The sequence below is a fragment of the Lampetra fluviatilis genome, chromosome 14 (genome assembly GCF_964198595.1).
Source record: "Lampetra fluviatilis chromosome 14, kcLamFluv1.1, whole genome shotgun sequence".
In the NCBI taxonomy this organism is placed as follows: domain Eukaryota; kingdom Metazoa; phylum Chordata; class Hyperoartia; order Petromyzontiformes; family Petromyzontidae; genus Lampetra; species Lampetra fluviatilis.
In genome coordinates this window covers 15,176,614-15,194,631 of record NC_136288.1, presented here as the reverse complement: position 1 = coordinate 15,194,631, position 18,018 = coordinate 15,176,614, and the positions used below count along the sequence as shown (strand labels likewise).

The 18,018-nt window shown below is 56.0% G+C and overlaps 2 protein-coding genes across 5 annotated transcripts; one reads left to right on the top strand and one right to left on the bottom strand.

Moving 5' to 3' along the window:
• Positions 1-993: 993 nt before the first annotated feature.
• LOC144935934 (exostosin-like 3) lies at positions 994-11,073 on the top strand. 4 transcript variants are annotated; one of them, XM_078862831.1, is made up of 7 exons: positions 994-2,034; positions 2,129-3,919; positions 4,742-4,869; positions 5,539-5,683; positions 6,482-6,610; positions 6,969-7,913; positions 9,250-11,073. In XM_078862831.1, exons 1-6 carry the CDS (start codon positions 1,771-1,773, stop codon positions 7,176-7,178), a joined length of 2,667 nt encoding a protein of 888 aa, XP_078718957.1. In that variant the 5' UTR covers positions 994-1,770; the 3' UTR covers positions 7,179-7,913; positions 9,250-11,073. The 4 variants fall into 4 exon arrangements, with proteins under 4 accessions (XP_078718957.1, XP_078718958.1, XP_078718956.1 ...); XM_078862830.1 differs by having other exon boundaries at positions 999-2,034; positions 2,129-3,994; positions 9,265-11,073; XM_078862829.1 differs by having other exon boundaries at positions 999-2,034; positions 2,129-3,994.
• Positions 9,552-16,574, bottom strand: LOC144935935 (polyadenylate-binding protein 1-like). The gene is made up of 15 exons (XM_078862833.1): positions 16,134-16,574; positions 14,823-15,016; positions 14,355-14,470; positions 14,100-14,239; positions 13,806-13,903; positions 12,472-12,609; positions 11,966-12,061; positions 11,569-11,844; positions 11,365-11,470; positions 11,163-11,258; positions 10,769-10,905; positions 10,451-10,544; positions 10,185-10,315; positions 9,996-10,089; positions 9,552-9,880 (listed from the first exon to the last, which is right to left on the bottom strand). Exons 1-14 carry the CDS (start codon positions 16,324-16,326, stop codon positions 10,012-10,014), a joined length of 1,893 nt encoding a protein of 630 aa, XP_078718959.1. The 5' UTR covers positions 16,327-16,574; the 3' UTR covers positions 9,552-9,880; positions 9,996-10,011.
• Between the last annotated feature and the right edge of the window lie 1,444 nt (positions 16,575-18,018).

Sequence of the window (18,018 nt, the reverse complement as noted above, 5' to 3'; positions counted from 1 at the left end):
GAGGTTGTAGACCCTGTGTAGAGGGGGAGGTTGTAGACCCTGTGTAGAGGGGGAGGTTGTAGACTCCGTGTAGAGGGGGAGGTTGTAGACTCCGTGTAGAGGGGGAGGTTGTAGACCCTGTGTAGAGGGGGAGGTTGTAGACCCTGTGTAGAGGGGGAGGTGGTAGACCCTGTGTAGAGGGGGAGGTGGTAGACCCTGTGTAGAGGGGGAGGTTGTAGACCCTGTGTAGAGGGGGAGGTTGTAGACCCTGTGTAGAGGGGGAGGTTGTAGACCCTGTGTAGAGGGGGAGGTTGTAGACCCTGTGTAGAGGGGGAGGTTGTAGACCCCGTGTAGAGGGGGAGGTTGTAGACCCCGTGTAGAGGGGGAGGTTGTAGACCCCGTGTAGAGGGGGAGGTTGTAGACCCTCTGTAGAGGGGGAGGTTGTAGACCCTGTGTAGAGGGGGAGGTTGTAGACCCTTTGTAGAGGGGGAGGTTGTAGACCCTGTGTAGAGGGGGAGGTTGTAGACCCTGTGTAGAGGGGGAGGTTGTAGACCCCGTGTAGAGGGGGAGGTTGTAGACCCTGTGTAGAGGGGGAGGTTGTAGACCCTGTGTAGAGGGGGAGGTTGTAGACCCCGTGTAGAGGGGGAGGTTGTAGACCCCGTGTAGAGGGGGAGGTTGTAGACCCCGTGTAGAGGGGGAGGTTGTAGACCCTGTGTAGAGGGGGAGGTTGTAGACCCCGTGTAGAGGGGGAGGTTGTAGACCCCGTGTAGAGGGGGAGGTTGTAGACCCCGTGTAGAGGGGGAGGTTGTAGACCCCGTGTAGAGGGGGAGGTTGTAGACCCTGTGTAGAGGGGGAGGTTGTAGACCCTGTGTAGAGGGGGAGGTTGTAGACCCTGTGTAGAGGGGGGGGTTGTAGACCCCGTGTAGAGGGGGAGGTTGTAGACCCCGTGTAGAGGGGGAGGTTGTAGACCCTGTGTAGAGGGGGAGGTTGTAGACCCTGTGTAGAGGGGGAGGTTGTAGACCCTGTGTAGAGGGGGAGGTTGTAGACCCTGTGTAGAGGGGGAGGTTGTAGACCCTGTGTAGAGGGGGAGGTTGTAGACCCTTTGTAGAGGGGGAGGTTGTAGACCCTGTGTAGAGGGGGAGGTTGTAGACCCTGTGTAGAGGGGGAGGTTGGAGGCTCTGTGTAGATGGTAATGATCGTGATGAAGGTGATGGTGATGACAGCGCCTGTCATGGTGATGTCAGTAATTGTGACGATGGTAATGGTGATTGTAATTATCGTCGTGATGGTGACAGTGATGATGTTGATGGTGGTGATGATTAAGGCAATGGCGGTTGTGGTTTTGGTTACAGGCTTTGACGCGACTGCGTGAGAAGTTCATTGTGGGGTAGCGAACCTCTCCTACCCATACTGTGGTGAGCCTGGTCATTGGTGAGTTTGGTAAGAGGTGAGTGTGGTGAATAGTGAACATAGTGAGTTTCGTGATTGATGAACTTAGTGAGTGTGGTGAATGTGGAGGTCAGTGTGTTTTGAGTGGTGAGCCCGACTGGTAAATGAGTGGAGTGTAGAATGTTGTGTAACACTCTGGCGAAGGTGGGTGCACGTGTGATGTTAGTGGTGAGTGTAGTGAGGGTGGTGCGAGATGCGAGCGTGGGTGCTTGTGGTGAATCTGACGACCGACGTGAGTCGTAATGTGAGCCGTGAGCACGTTGGTTGTGCGGTGAGCGGCGAGTAACGTGGGTGCATGTGCGGTGAGTGTTGAGTAGGTGAGTGCATAGTGGGTGGTGAGCGATGAGACGGGGGATACGTGGGGGGGGACGGGCTTCTGGGGGGAGCCCTGGCCGACCCCACTGCGGCCTCCTCAAGCTGGCGTGCGCGCTGCTGGCGCTCCTCGTGGCCGTGCCGCTTGTCGCTCACTACTACCTGGCGCTCCCCATGGACGCGCTGCCACTCTCCTCGCTGCGGCTGCACGCGGCGGGGCCGTGCGACGCCCTGCCCCACCTGCCCGCTGGGCCCGACCTCCCCGCCAGCGAGCTGTGCGGCCTGCACGAGGAGGCGAGTGCGCCCGCACCACGTGCCGCGACCGCCTCTCCTCTCCTCCTCTGTCCTCCTCCGCGCTGATCCCCCCTCCGCCGCTCTCCATCCGCAGGTTAGCGAGCAGCTGGTCTCGCTGGAGGCGCGCCGGCGTGGCCTGAGCTCCGAGCTGGCACGACTGATGGCACGCATCGAGGCCTTCCGCCTGGGGGTGGAGGCCGCCCGGCAGGAGCTGGCGCAGCTGCGGCACGTCATCGCGCAGACGGAGCGCGCGTACAAGGAGTTGCTGGAGCAGGCGCAGCCGCGGCTGGCGCTCCCGGCACACGTGGCCCCCGGTCCGAGCCGGCCGGAATCGCTGGCCCCGCCGGCACACCCGTACGCCTGCCGCATGCACTCGTGCTTCGACCACTCGCGCTGCCCGCTCACGGCAGGATTCTCGGCGCACGCCTACCCGCCCGGCGACTACCCCGCGCTCTGGGCACAGCTGGAGCCGCTGGCGCGGCACGCCTTCCGGGAGCACGCCACCAACGCGAGCGCCGACGCCCGCGCCGCCTGCGTGTTTCTGGTGCTCGTGGGGCCCCTACGCGCTGGCCTGCCTGTGCCGCCGGCCACCGATGTGGAGCGCCAGCTGCGGGCGCTGCCCCACTGGCTGGGCGACGGGAGGAACCACCTACTCGTGCACCTGTCCCTGGCCGCGGGCGACCGCTCGGCGCTGGGCACGGCCGCGGACACGGGCCGCGCGTTGCTGGTGGGGCCGTGCTCGGAGCCGCTCCGCCCTCGCCCCGGCTTTGACCTGGTGCTGCCCCCCGTGGCACACGTCCTCGACGAGCCAGACCCGCTGGCGCTAACCCCGCACGTTCCCGCCGCCCGGCGCCACTCGCTGGCTTTCCGGGGCGCCGCGCCAGAGGACCGGAGTGGCCTGGCCAGCGCGCTGCGTGTCCAGTGGCCCCGAGGCCGGGACGGCGCGCTGTTGGACTTTGCCTGCGGCGGAGACGCGGAGACCGGCGGCGGCGGAACCGACTGGGCACTGTGCGGCTCGCGGGACGAGCGCCTGATGCTCCTGCGGGTTTCCACATTCGCGCTGGTGCCGCTCCCGGAGCCGGCGGGAGCCGGGACGCTCGGCCCCGCGGCGCTCGTGCGGCTGAGCGAGGCGCTGGAGGCCGGCGCCGTGCCCGTGCTCCTCGGGGGGGACGCGCCGCCGCCGCCGCTGCCCCTGGCCGACGTAATCGACTGGCGCCAGGCGACGGTGCTCGTGGCGCGGCCGCGCGCCACGGAGCTGCGGGGCCTGCTGCGCGGCGTGAGCGAGGCGGACGTGCTTGCGCTGCGCCGCCAGGGCCGCTTCCTGTGGCGAACGTACCTGGCGGGCGCGGGGGACGTGCTGCGCTCGGCGCTGGCCGCCGTGCGCACGCGTCTGCAGCTGCCCCCCCCGCCGGCGCCGGCCGCCCCTGCCCAGGAGCTCCCCCACCGCTCGGGGAAGCCACCCCCCCCGCCCCCGCCTCCGTCGTCCGACCTCGACCAGGCGGCTGGGCCGGTGGCCGAGGGCCCCCCGTTGGAGCTGGGCGGCATGCAGGCCGAGCCCCCCTACGCCTCGCCCAGCTTCTTGCGCAACTTCACCGCGGCGCTGGCGGAGAGGGGCCGCGCGTGGAACTCCCCGCCGGGGCCCTTCCTGCTGTTCCCCTTCACCCCCTGGGACCCGCAGCTGCCCTCCGAGGCGCAGTTCCTGGGTTCGGGCGCAGGGTTTCGTCCCATCGCGGGGGGCGCGGGGGGCTCGGGCCGCGAGTTCCAGGAGGCGCTGGGCGGTAACGTGGCGAGGGAGCAATTCACGGTGCTTATGCCCACGTACGAGCGTGACGAGGTGCTGATGAGGTCACTGGAGAGGCTCAACGGCCTCCCGTACCTGCACAAGGTGATCGTGGTGTGGAACTCGCCCGGGCCCCCTGCCCCTGAGCTGCTGTGGCCCGACATCGGGGTTCCCATTCTGGTCCGTTCCCCTCTTCTGGTCCACGTGCACACACACCGGTGTACGCAATCAGTCACAGTTCACCAGCTCCATTAGGAATGTTGCCCAGCCCCAGCCTAACCACATCACCCCAGACGTAGACCCAACCCAGACCAGCTCAGTCCGGCCTAACTAGAACTCACCTCGGTTAGCACTGTCCACGTTCATTCAAACATTGTTAATCTGTTTTAATCTTCAATAAAACGAGCGCTGCCTGCCCATTTGCACGGGATATATGGTCGGGTTCGAGAGAGGGTGAGTAGAGGGGGCCGTGACGTCGGCGCGATGCACCAACCAGGGCTCCACGCTGTGGGATGTGGGGGACGTCATCGCGTGGATTTGCAGGGTGACATAAACTACCGCGCACCAGCCAGGCAGCCAGCAAAGCTTTGTTTGTAATGCAGCAAGTTAATTCCTCCCTTGTGTTTAAGCTTATTGGGAAGCCACTCGAGCTATGCACTTTTAAATCGCGATTGAAAACGAATTTCTTTAGAACTTTTTGTGTTTAGTTTGTTGTCCTTCCATGGCACCTCCGATGAGCACGGTTGGCTACGTATGGTGCAAAAGAAATTTAACATTCACACATTAGTGTGATATAGATAAATACAAATGTGTAAAAATCCACATCCATTTTTTGACATGGAAAAAAATCGAACCCTGCGAGTGACCACCCGTGCCTCTCCCTGCCGCCGTACCCCCCCCCCCCCCCACACTGGCCCCCTCCACCAGGTGGTACGCACGGAGCGGAACAGCCTCAACAATCGGTTCCTCCCGTACGATGCAATCCACACAGAGGCCATCCTTTCCATCGACGACGACGCCCACCTACGGCATGATGAGATAATCTTCGGCTTCAGGTGACGCGACACGGGTCTGTCTCCCACGTGCCATCTCCTGTGTCTCCCACGTGTCATCTCCTGTGTCTCCCACGTGCCATCTCCTGTGTCTCCCACGTGCCGTGTCCTGTGTCTCCCACGTGCCGTGTCCTGTCTCCCACGTGACGTGTCCTGTGTCTCCCACGTGCCATCTCCTGTCTCCCACGTGTCATGTCCTGTGTCTCCCACGTGTCATCTCCTGTGTCTCCCACGTGCCATCTCCTGTGTCTCCCACGTGCCGTGTCCTGTGTCTCCCACGTGCCGTGTCCTGTCTCCCACGTGACGTGTCCTGTGTCTCCCACGTGCCATCTCCTGTCTCCCACGTGTCATGTCCTGTGTCTCCCACGTGTCATCTCCTGTGTCTCCCACGTGCCATCTCCTGTGTCTCCCACGTGCCATCTCCTGTGTCTCCCATCTCCTGTGTCTCCCACATGCCATCTCCTGTGTCTCCCATCTCCTGTGTCTCCCACATGCCATCTCCTGTGTCTCCCATCTCCTGTGTCTCCCACGTGCCATCTCCTGTGTCTCCCACGTGCCGTGTCCTGTGTCTCCCACGTGTCATCTCCTGTGTCTCCCACGTGCCGTGTCCCGTATGTCCCAAAGTGAGCGCGTCTCATCTGTGTGCCACGTGCTGCCCCCATGCTCGTGCAGGGTTTGGCGCGAGGCCCGGGATCGCATCGTGGGGTTTCCTGGGCGCTACCACGCGTGGGACGCACAGCACGGCTCGTGGCTCTACAACTCCAACTACTCCTGCGAGCTCTCCATGGTGCTCACCGGCGCCGCGTTCTTCCACAAGGTGTGCCGAGTCGGGTTGGAGGGGTTTGTCACAGGGTGATGATGAGAATAATGTAAATGTACGTAGTCATTTATGCTAATTGCTTCTCAAAACGCTGTTATTCTCTAGTTTGGCACATGCAAAGTGGAAATGCAGCCAAAACCAGTGCCAACAATTGCTGCTCAAGCTCTGTGGTCCTATATTGAGATGCGAATGGGTGTCAGGACCATCAGGAGGAAACCCGAAGTCCCCAGAGAAAACCTGCGTTTGCATGGGGAGTATCACTCAATCCCCATACAAATGACATTTTATCCACTTGCTGTAACCTCCAATTAGCACGGTTGGCTACGTACGGTGCAAAGAAGTTCAACATGCTGTACATACATACAATTGGGGTACCCTGGCTAGCCAGGAGATGGCGTCCACGGGTAGGGAGTTTCATGAGTCTGTGTCACTGTGTGTGATCCACCACCCCGTGCTGCTTCCACAATGCTGGGTTGCAGGCCACGTGCAATGATCCCGTGTGATTGCACAATCACAACCGTGGTGCATTGGTGCCAGCTGCATGTGTGAGCGCAATGACACCAGTGGCGATCTGAACCAGTCCTGGGCCTCCTCTAGGTCAACTCGGCCTTAAATTAAGTCCTGGTGTGGTGTGTAAAATCATCGGCACTGGGAAGACAAAGGCAACCGCGCATGGTGCTGGCCACCCACCTCTTCATGTTCCGTGGAAGCCTTCATAGGTGCACGCTAACAGCACTTGCCCCAAGAGTCTGTTCAAGGCTATACGGGGCATCTTTGTCTTTGTCTCCCGGACAGTACTATGCCTACCTCTACACGCTGGTGATGCCGCAGGCGATTCGCGACCTCGTGGATGAGTTCACCAACTGCGAGGACATCGCAATGAACTTCCTCGTGTCGCACATCACGCAGAAGCCGCCGATCAAGGTGTGGACGGAGCACCGTGCCACGCAGGGGCTCCGCTCGCGGCCACAGTGGAGGCATCATCCTATCAGGGTTTCTTTTCCAGTTGTTTATTTTATCATAGAGTATATTGGAGGCTATCGCTCCACGCCAATGGGACGGTGAACTCTGTGCAGCCGTTTCTGGCTCTCACCGAGAATTCTGAGGTTCAACTTCGATGAAATCAACAAAAGCAGAGGCATTGTCCACGTGCACTCGTGCTGAGATGGACCGTGATGTCGGCTGCGTCCGTATCCACCCACTGGACGCGTTGCCCGTTGTGTCCATCCTTTCAAATGTCCACCCCTCGCGCGTGTCCACCCCCCGTACTTGTCCACCCCAGGTGACGTCGCGCTGGACGTTCCGCTGCCCTAGCTGCCCTCAGGCGTTGTCCCAGGACGAGTCTCACTTTGTGGAGCGCCACCGCTGCATGGCGTTCCTCGTGCGCGTCTACGGCTACATGCCGCTGCTGCACACGCAGCACCGTGCCGACTCTGTGCTGTTCAAGACGCGGCTGCCGCACGATAAAACCAAGTGCTTCAAGTTCATCTGAGCCACCCGAACCACCGCGTCCCCAGCCAGCTGTTTGGCCAAAGGGGGCTAACCGGGCGCGGCACGAGCCGGAGAACGGAAGGATGTGCAACCAATTCGACTTGCCGATGACTGGTACCAGCGGCGCCTCTATGGAGGAGGAGGCTCGTGAAGGACGCGACTGCGCGGTTGGAGGCAGTCACCCTCCTACCATAGAAGGTGGAGGTGCAATGCTTACCACAACGAGGGGAGGGCCGGGTGGCTAAGACGCAGCGAGTTGGCACAGTAGGGAGCGCAGGTGGTGCATCTTTCAGTCACCTCAGTCACCTCAGTCATCTCTGTCAACCCATGGACCCTGGGTCTGTCCCATAACCCCCGACCAGCAAGATTTCTACATTACGCATAGCCGAAAAGTGCACCGAGCCCGGTGCAAGCGCTGTTGTAAAATCACCACCACTCCGTGGTGTTTGACAGTTTCAGTTGGTCGGTATCACGAATGCCCTGGTGGTGTTGGCGAGCGTGCCGGCACTGCGGCAGGCAAGGGGTGAGCGTCACTGCTCCGTTGAAGAAACTACGCGTGTGAAAAAGATGAGATTTTCCCAGAAAAGGGAGAGCTCAGACAATTATCGAACAAACAGATAATGCACCGGCATTCGAAGATACAGCAACAGGGTGGAGCTGTGGAGGTCTTGCTGGAGTGACGCTATGGAGATCCCAGCGTGAAGCTGTGCGGACGTTCTGCTGGAATATCTACTCGGTACGTATGTAGTAATTCACTTCCATACATCGTCCTCGTATCATTTTGAGTTCATAACTGAAGCGAATTTCACCATTTTGAGTCTTGCTCGTAAAAAGGGCCCCTGCCAGACATGCCGCCACCGTATTTCCCCGCGAGGGCTGTGTGAGCACCGAGGGCTGCGTGAGCAACGAGGGTTGTGTGAGCAACGAGGGTGTTGCGAGTGCTGCTGTACTCAACTTAATTGGAAACAATAAAAACGCTCTGGCAACTTCGATCAAACACACCTCATTGCTTAAGTAATTTTATTTATTTTACACCTCATGCAAATTCGAATTGCACATCGTTTCAGTTTCAAAGTGGAAAACATGTTCATACTTTTGTTTACCTAAATTATTCAATTGAACATTGGCCATGACCAATCCACTACGAGATGAAGGCCTCCCCAGCCAACACCACCTTGCAATGGAATAATGCAACTAGCAACTGCGTAAGCGCTGACGGTCACTCCACTCAGGGGCGTTAAACCCCTGGCTGCCACTCCACTCTCAGCCATCGTCCCCCCCCCCACCTCAGGATGTGCCCTGGCCAAGCCCACGTTTCGTAAACAAACGTCGCGAACCTGCGTACGTTCTCAAATCCACATCTCTCCATGCATTGCACTCGTTCCGTTTTCTATATCAATGTTGTTTCTGATCGGGAATTGGAACTTTATTAAAATATCTAATGATTGCGTAAATGTCGTTAAACCTGCCACCACCCGACACAGCCCCAATTAGTAATGTTAATCACATAATTCACAAATCTGGCTGTTGCCTGATGAAGCTAGTTGTAATTACTGTCAAAACGTCGTACTCAGTTTATAAATGTTGTGGCTTGGCTCTCCAACACACCGCTGTGCTGTCTTCAGAATGAATTGGCAAGTTTTGTTCACGTGACAAACCTTACTAATTGGCTGTCGGGTGGTGGCAGGTTTAACAACACTTCCTCTAACCCAAAAAACTTGTATTATGGATATTGGTCGCAGACGCCGACGTGTTAAACTGATCTAATAAAATATTCGCAAAAAGTTTAGTCCTTTTGGGAAAATGTCCACAAGATATTTTAGTTCCTTTCACTCCATCGGCCCGTGAGCGGATGGGACTTTTTGACTCGGCTCTGATCAGATAACTCATAGCCACTCCTCAGCCCTAATACATTTTTGGGTTTAACCAAAGCCATCAGTTACGAACTAAAATATTGTACACCTATTTGTACACCATTTGTCTTAAATTGAGGTCATAACTTGGGTTCATATTCAAATGGTGCCACAAATGTTGAGACTTTCACATATTGTCCTGTGACCCATACCGCGCAGTGTCTCATTCTCTAGCCTCGTGGGACAAGCTCGTCCGGAGGAGGCTTGACGGCAGACAAGAGGGCAACAGTCCGTTGCCCGCATCCACGAGCCAAAGAATCCCAAATGGATGACGCAGTGATGGAGTTTCTTGGAACCACTGCCACCTGCTAGTACTAGAGGCCTCAACACAGCCTGCCTGAGACCAACCTTACCCCGAGGGGGCTAGCGCTCCCATTAGGCAACCAGTCTGATAGCCCCCATCTTTCTCCTTGGAGCTCAACGCAATTCAGAAAAAAGCAGGACACAGCGGCACGCGAGGATCGTATTTGGGGACAATTTATTACAACAAACTGGAAGCGTTGCACTTGAACAAACTGTTTATTAAAACTGAACCCAAATACAGAAACAAGGGCCAAACGAAGCCAGAGGCTCCATTGCCTGGTGAGCTTTTCCCCAGCCGAGAGATGTAGATCATTGCAGTTGAGAAAGCGTACAGAGTACAAAACAAGGGACAAAATAATTACTTCAAGGGCAACCACTGGGTCACGGGAAACTTGTTCCGCTGCTAGCAGCGTGTAGCTGCCAGCGTCGGGGCGGGCACCAACGTGGAGGGGCTTGGGGTGGCTGTGGTGAAGACGGCTACTGGCTTCTGCAGACAAAGTGTGCAAAGTCAACAGCGGTTATTGTCTGGGGGTGCCCATTCTAAACGACAGAATAGGCGGCGCGCACGCATCGCAAGCCCAGTGCCCTCAGCCACGCCTTACCTGTGGCTGGAGTCGCCTACATGGCCCCGGCAGCTGCCTTCTGAGCAGCCTCCTTGGCCTGGTGAGCCTGCAGCACGGCCACAGCCTCCTCCACCTGTGCAGCGCACAAGACACCACGCGGCTCATTAACACGACGCCCTCATTCTACACTGGTGCGGGAGGCGGCAGTGTGCGGGAGGTCGCACTCGCCTTGGCACGCAGCGATTCTGGGGACTCGAGCATGTGCAGCAACTCCGAGTTGTCGATCTCCAGCAACATGCCCGTGATCTTGCCGGCCAGGGTTGGGTACATGCCATGGATCAGTGGGAAGAGACGTTCACCTGCACACGTGTGCACACGCGCACGCACGTTTACGCTTTCGCATCCGCAACGGCCCGGCTCGCGTGGCACCGACAACACCGCGGCACATCAGGAGTAACGCATAGCAGGGTGCGGCGATCTGGACGATGACTCACCCAGCATCTGCTTCTGCTCGTGTGGTGGAGCAGCGGCCAGCATGGAGGCGGTGAGCGGCTCTTGGCCCTGGATGTGCACGGCTGACTGAGGGGCCTGGGACACACGACACGCCGTGTCAATCGTCACACGCAACACACATGCCACAGCGCATGTACTGCATGCCGAGCATACAAGCCACACACATCACAAACAGCATTACACAAACACAACATGCAGTATACACGCCACTCCGCAAATCATATCACGTTACATAATACACCCGATTGTGATCAAGGAGCGCACGAGGACACACGAGGCAGCTCGGACACAGCCGTTACCTGCTGCATGGCGCCAGGGCCCTGCACCCCGGGCTGCTGCGGGTTCCGCACGCTGCCCGTGTACTTGTAGCCCGGCAGAGGGCGTGGCCCGGCCGCCTGGGTCGGGAATGTGGGGCGCGGCATCATGCCCTGTGACGCTGCACACACGACAGAGCAGGGCGCGGACGGCAGTTCGTGAGACGGGTGACATTAACTGTGGTTCTGTGGCATTGTAAAAGACGGCGATGCGTTGTAAACGGAGGGATCTGCACTCGCGAGCCTCCTCCTGTGTACTTTACGCGACATTAAAGTGAAACCCCGAGTGAGACTGCTGCGTCGTGATTCTGTGCCGGAGATGTAGGCGGGTGGATCGCGGAGAAAGTGTGGGTGGTGCAGCGTGGCGAGGGCAGCGTACCCCGTGGAACCTGGGGAACGCTGGCTGGGTTCACCGTGCGCATTTGCGTGGGTCGTGGCGCTGGTTGCCTCATGGGACCGGTAATCGCCTGGAAGCCTACGGGGACCACGCACGCGCACTCGTTAAAACATCGCTCGGCAATAGCGCTCGCTCGCACCATCGCGCGACAGACATCAGACCCCCCTGCACCCCGACCGCTCACCTGCTGCGTGCGCTCCTTGTGGCCGCACCTGCAGGGGCCAACGGGGGTTGGGCCGCATGGGCGCCATCTGGCTTGGTGTGTAGTACGCCGTGCGGCCTTGGGCCTGCTGGGACACGGGACACGATCGGTCAGGCCCACGGGTCCATCCTCGACGCACCCTTCCGCCATCGCCATGAATCCCAAGTGAGGCGCCCAGGCCCTCACCTGTGGCATGGCCGCCATGAAGTATCCGGATGCCGCGGCCGGCTGGTACTGTCCGATGATGGCGCTGGGCGGCACGGCACGCATGCCGGCCAAGCGCTGCATGAACTGCGATGTCAGGTGCATCTTGCGCTCCTCCTTGCGCTGTGCCAGCGCCACATACAGTGGCTTGGAGCCGATGATGCGGCCGTTCATCTCCGTCACAGCCTTCGTGGCCTCCTCGGGCGACGAGAAGCACACGAAGCCAAAGCCCCGACTGCGGCCCTCCTCCATCATTACCTGCAGCACACGCAGTGGGCGCACACGGCGATCAGCGCCGATCACGGCAAAGAGACTTGGAAGGCGATCACAACAAACCCCTTCGCAGCAGCACGATTGCTCAAGGAAGAGGCGCACTCACCTTGGCGCTGGTAATTGTGCCGAAGGGGGAGAATTCCTTCCACAGACGCTCGTCGTTGATGTTGTCATCGAGGTTCTTCACGTACAAGTTCACTCCCTGCACAGAGGCGACCGCAGCGTCAATCAGACATCCCCAGGTGACGCACCACAGCACACGAAACATTCAATCTGCACACGAGGGGGACGACCCGGGGGAGACGAGCTCCAGCCTCAGGAGACCGTCACCAACATCTTGCGCTCGGAGCCCCGTGTCTCTGCACCCTTAAACCGACACGCAGGTGCAAACAAGTTTATGTGCTGGGACGTCCCTGTCCTTTCTCCAGAAACATTAATTACGTAAATCATTAATGTTAGGCTTCCATTGACATATTTGTGATTAAGCGGTTATCCAGCTGTTGTTTGCGTTTACGTTTGTTTGTGCCGTGCAGTGTTTTGTGACGTGTGTGTAGTCTCTGTGTATTGTTTTCATTGTCGAGTCTCTGTGCCGTCTCTGTGGTGCTCCGGCACCTGGTATTTGCTCATGCGCTCCTGCTTGAGCATCTCAAACTTGCGTTTCAGCTCAGTCTGCCGCTCCGCCTTCTTCTGCGCGCGCCCCACATAGATGGCGCGACCATTCAACTCTTTGGTGTTCATCTCGTCCACCGCCTGCGCACGCACACAGGGGAACCATGAACCCACTGCTGCGGTCACAACAGACGACTGACCCAAGCCACACCATAAAGACAGCAGCCCCACCAAGCGCAGAGTTCACTGTGCACGCGTAACCATGTGTTCAGCACGCACAGAGTTAACAGCATGGAGACACGTCCCTGGGTGTACACAGCCTGTTTGTACACGTGTGGCAGTGTGGGATGACGCACATGGTTCGATGTGTACACATGGTTGTGTTATGAAGCACAGGGTCCATTCAGTACGTGCACACGATTGTGTATGTACAGGTAGTCCCCGAGTTACGATGGTCCGACTTACGATATTTCCATCTTACGATGGCGATACGACAAAATTGCCATCAACAACCAAACATCGGTCAAGTGTGCAGACGACGGACAGAATCTTGGCGAGTACAGTACAATATGATACGTTACGATACGTTCAATGCATGTATGATACGTAGCTTTAGCGATGTAATTTTAAGGTTACCACGATACGATACGTTCAATGCATGTTAAAAGTTTTTTTTATAGCAGATAGGATTGTTTCCTGAAAAAACTTTCTATAAAAATTCCAGTTCATATAGGTAGGCTAAGAATTTACCTTGTTTTTTCTAATTCTAGATTTTAAGCTTTCGTGACTGCAAGGATTCATACTCTTAGGTTTTTTCGGTAAAGTCGCGTAGGTAAAAAATAAAATTAAAAGTTAATAAAAGTATTGTACATTTTACTGTGCAATACAGTATTGTAATTAATAAATACATACAGTATATAGCTTATGAAGTACTGTACTGTAAATTGCTCTGTTTTGCTAAATTATCACCATTCTTTTAGACTCATGGGTAGGCTAGGTCATCTTCTACTTACGATATTTTCGACTTACGATGGGGTCGTCGTAACGCATCTCCATCGTAAGTAGAGGACTACCTTTATATGCCTGGCGGTGTGTGATGATGTACAATGATTGGTGTGTACACACATGATTGTGTACACGCATGTCAATGTGTGATGACACACACGGTTCATGTTTTATTATGACCCATGGTTGCATGTGGGTGTGGTAATAATGACGCGAGACGCCCGGGGCTATGCTTGGTCCATGCTGCGCGCACAGGGACCGTGCGCGTGGATGAGTGGCCCGATGCCAGGCCACCATGCAGGGATGGGTTGGGTTCAGGAAGGGGTGGGCACCTTCTGTGCGTCTTCGTGTCGCTCGAAACTCACGAACCCAAAGCCCTTGGACTTTCCACCTTCGTCCATCATCACCTTTACGCTCAGGGTCTTCCCAACTGCAAACGGAGTCACGGACAGAAATATACATCAGCCTTGCCTCTACCAACTCAATCTCACATACAGCCCATCAATGCCAAATAACATCATCTCAACAGCCTTCCTTAGGAAGGTTCCCCCAATACCCCCAGTTCCTCATTGCGGAGTTCTGGAGGACACGACCCAAGCTACCGCATGCTCCTGACAATCGCGTACCGTACTGCTCGAAGTACTCGCGTAGTCGCTCATCGTCCATGTCATCCCCGAAGTTCTTGATGTAGACGTTAGTGAACTCGCGTGCTTTCGCTCCAAACTCTGCCTCTCGCTCCTTTCGCGACTTGAACCGCCCCACAAACCTGCAGCACAAAGCAGCCGCAAGGCTCCACTCAGCACACATACAAGTGCATGTCCGCTGCTATACTAGGATCGTGTAGGGGGTCTGCGCCGCCTGCGCCGTGTGCCGGCACTCACACTTTTCGATCGTTGAGAAGCATGCCGTTCATCTTCTCAATGGCCTTGTCCGCTGCCTCCTGCGTCTCAAAGTGCACGAACCCGTAGCCCTTTGAGCCGTTTTCATCGCACACCACCTATGGGTAAGCACAACGTCAGTCACACCACCTGCATGGCAGCACAGATAGAGACTGCAACCAGAGCAGCCAACATCCACGTTGTCAGCTCGAGGCCTAGACTCACATTACAGCACATGCATTATGTTCCACATACCGCCATCATTTTAAACACCTTCCCACTCACCACCTCTACGCCATATCCAACATGCTCACGACGCTCCTTACACGACATTCACCACACACCTTACACCACACTCCCCACACCTTATACCACATTCCTCATCCATCTTACACCATTCACCACACTCCTTCCGCACCTTATACCACTCCCCAGGCACCATACACCACATTCACCACGCGCCCAATGCACCTTGCACGATAGGATGTTCCCAAAGGCTGAGAAGGTGTCGTACAGGGCCTTGTTGTCGATCGACTTGTCGAGGTTCTTGATGAAGATGTTTCCGACGCCCGAGCGCCTCAGCGACGGATCTCGCTGTGACCACATGATGCGAATGGGCTTCCCCTTGACCACGTCGAAGTTCATCGTGTCCAGCGCTCGCTCGGCTGAAACAACACACGGCACCTGTGTCATCATCACCACACACGACCATCAACCCCACTGCGGGTTCATCGCCACCAGCAACATCAACAGCTATTTGCCGCTAAGACATGAAATCCCCTGTTGCTCCACTGCCAGTTGTTCCCCCTCTACCCATACGTCTGCTCCCCCTCCATTGCCTGTTCCGTTTCCGTACAGCCCCCAGTTATGTTGCACCGTTCATCTCCAGCTGTTCGCCCTCCATTCCCAACGCTATTCCTCCTTCCTTAGTCGTTCCTCCATCTCGTTGTTCCCCTCCATCCCAAGTTGTTCCCCTCCATCCCCAGTTGTTCCCCCTCTATTCTAAATCATATCCCTGGTTCCTCAGTTCTGTTCCTCGTCCATCACTTGTTCTACTTCAACACGATCGCCGAGCATGCTCCCAATCCTATTTCCTGTCGTGTTCCGTCTCCATTTATAATTGTTCATCTCCATGCCGAGTCGTTCCTTTGTATTCCCAGTTGTTTCTACCGCATGCACTTGAGACACCTGCGTAAAGGGCGCTCTTGCAAAAACAAATCACGAGTTCCGTTCTATGCCTCGTTCAATTTCGCTTCCATCCAGTTCCGTTCCACCTCCGTCCCTCGTGCTCTTCCTTCCCCAAGATGCATTCCCCCGTCCCTCCTCCACAGCAGTTCTTTTCCCATCGTCTCTCCTCCTCCCATATTTATGTTGTTCCTCGATTAACCCTCACGTTTCTCCTGTCCTTAAGTTCCGTTTCATCTCCCACATCTCTGTGCCCCCCCCCCCCGACCTCGTTCTGTCCCCGTCTCCATCAGGAGCCTCTCCTCGTGTCGTAACGGGCAACGGTGGCCCGAATGCGAGACCCAACGTCCACGCATCTACCCAACGATTCCCCACCGGAGCCGACTCCATCATGAGCAACACGCATAACTTGTGCGGAATAAACATGATCAGAGACACCGAGACACGGGGGGGAGGGGGAAATATAAATCGTGAGGAGAAGCAGAGAGACGATGAGGCAGCGCGCCCCGCCCCTCCCCCACCCTCGCTGTCGCAACGCGGCCTTGTAGGCCGAAGCCTCGGCCCGGCCTTGCCGCCTTACCGCGCTACCCCACTCACCGTCGGCCGGCTGCTGGAAGTTGACGTAGGCGTAGCCGAGCGAGCGGCGCGTGATCATGTCGCGGCACACGCGGATGGAGAGGATGGGCCCCGCGGGAGAGAACTTCTCGTACAGCATGGCCTCCGTCACGTCGGGGTGCAGGTCGCCGATGTAGAGCGAGGCCATGGGGTAGCTGGGTCCGGCGGGGTTCATGGCTAATGGCGGTTGCGTCGTCTTCTTGTCGGTACTGGCGGCGAAGGCGGCGTTACGACGAGCTGCGTGTTCGGCACAGCTCCGCGGGGAAATTTTTATGTTTTTATTCGGGGGGTTTTGCTATTTTTTTGTTGTTTTTTATTTTTTTGAGGTTTTTTTGTTTCGCTGTTGCTGCTGCTTCTGCTGTTCGCGGAGACGCGCGGAGCCTCGAGACGCGCTGCTCCTTCTCGGCAGCGAGAAAAGTTCAGGAGGAAGTGACGTCAGTGCAGCGCGAGCTTTTATAGCCGCGTCCGGTGACGTCACCAACATCTCGACCGCGAGCGGCTTGGCGGGGGGCATGGGGGAATCAAACCACGTGGCCCTCACGTGCGGGGGGAGTGGGGGTCATGCGGGTCAGAGCACGTTTCGCTTGACCCGCTGGACACCCAGAGCCAGGGCACTTGGCCCTGCCAAGTTTTTGCAACAAGGAGCGATGTTGCTGCTACTGTCAACCCACACGGTTTACCCGTATTCTTGTACAGGGAAATTCAGTTTTCAGGTCCATACGGCGTACAGCCGTTTCAATACGGGCAACAAAATGTCTATTTGTGTGTTTATCCATTTTAATGGGGCTTTGTCGGATGAACGTTGAGATATATAAGGGCACCGGGTGACCAATAAGGTCTAAATTGGTCTGTAATAAGGTTGGCACTGATAAGGGGTTGACACGTGTGCTGTGTCATCAAATCGAGTAACTTGCAGGCAATGTTTTAGCATTGGGATGTAGTTTGGCCAATACCTGTAACATTCGTTTCTGTTCGATATAACATTAAACCGGAGAACCCGGAGGACACCCACAAGAGACCAAATAATCTCCATTCACTCGCACACGATCACATTCTGCAGAACAGGGGTTGAAACATGAAAATTTCCATAGCAACGTGCCCAAGTCGGGAATCTAACCCAGACCCTTCTTGCTTACTGTGGAACCCTACTGCCCAATAGTCTTATGTGAACCCTGATATCAAGGCTACTTGACACCGATGGTCAGCTTTCCCCTTGTCACAGCGTCAGATCACATCTACACCAGGATTTAAGCTCCCGACTCCCAGGGTCACGTCTCCCAAGATCAGAACAGGAAGATTGTTGGCATGCAACACACATCTTGCCTTTGTCCTAATAGGACGATATGATAGAGGACAATCACAAGATTATTGCACGTCCTAGGACGGAAGCTGTAATATTTACGAAAAAATTGTCCAGAGTATAATTGTATTTTGTGTAAATTTATTGGCAGTGAATATTGCACGAAAGAATGTCATCAAAGACTTCACTGCATTTCCCTGTAGCACTGTATTAATGGGAGTGATTCTTTCACAAAACTACGTCATAAAACACCTCACTTCACGTCACTGTAGCACTGTATATAATTGACCTTCAATTTGTTCAAATTCACTGCTCTGATACTGTATTCTCTTCTGCTTTCATTCGCTGGGGTTGAAATAAATTTTAATTCCATACAATATTTGTAAAATCACCGAGAAATATCTATTTTACCATTATGTAGAAGCATAAATTAGACTTACCTTTTGTCTCAAGTGCTGAATAATGAAATAAAGACACCAAATCCACTTTGTTGCTGCGTATAATATTTTATTAGATTCACTTTCAATAAATATACGTCGAACTTAAAGAGAATTTTCGAAAAAAAAA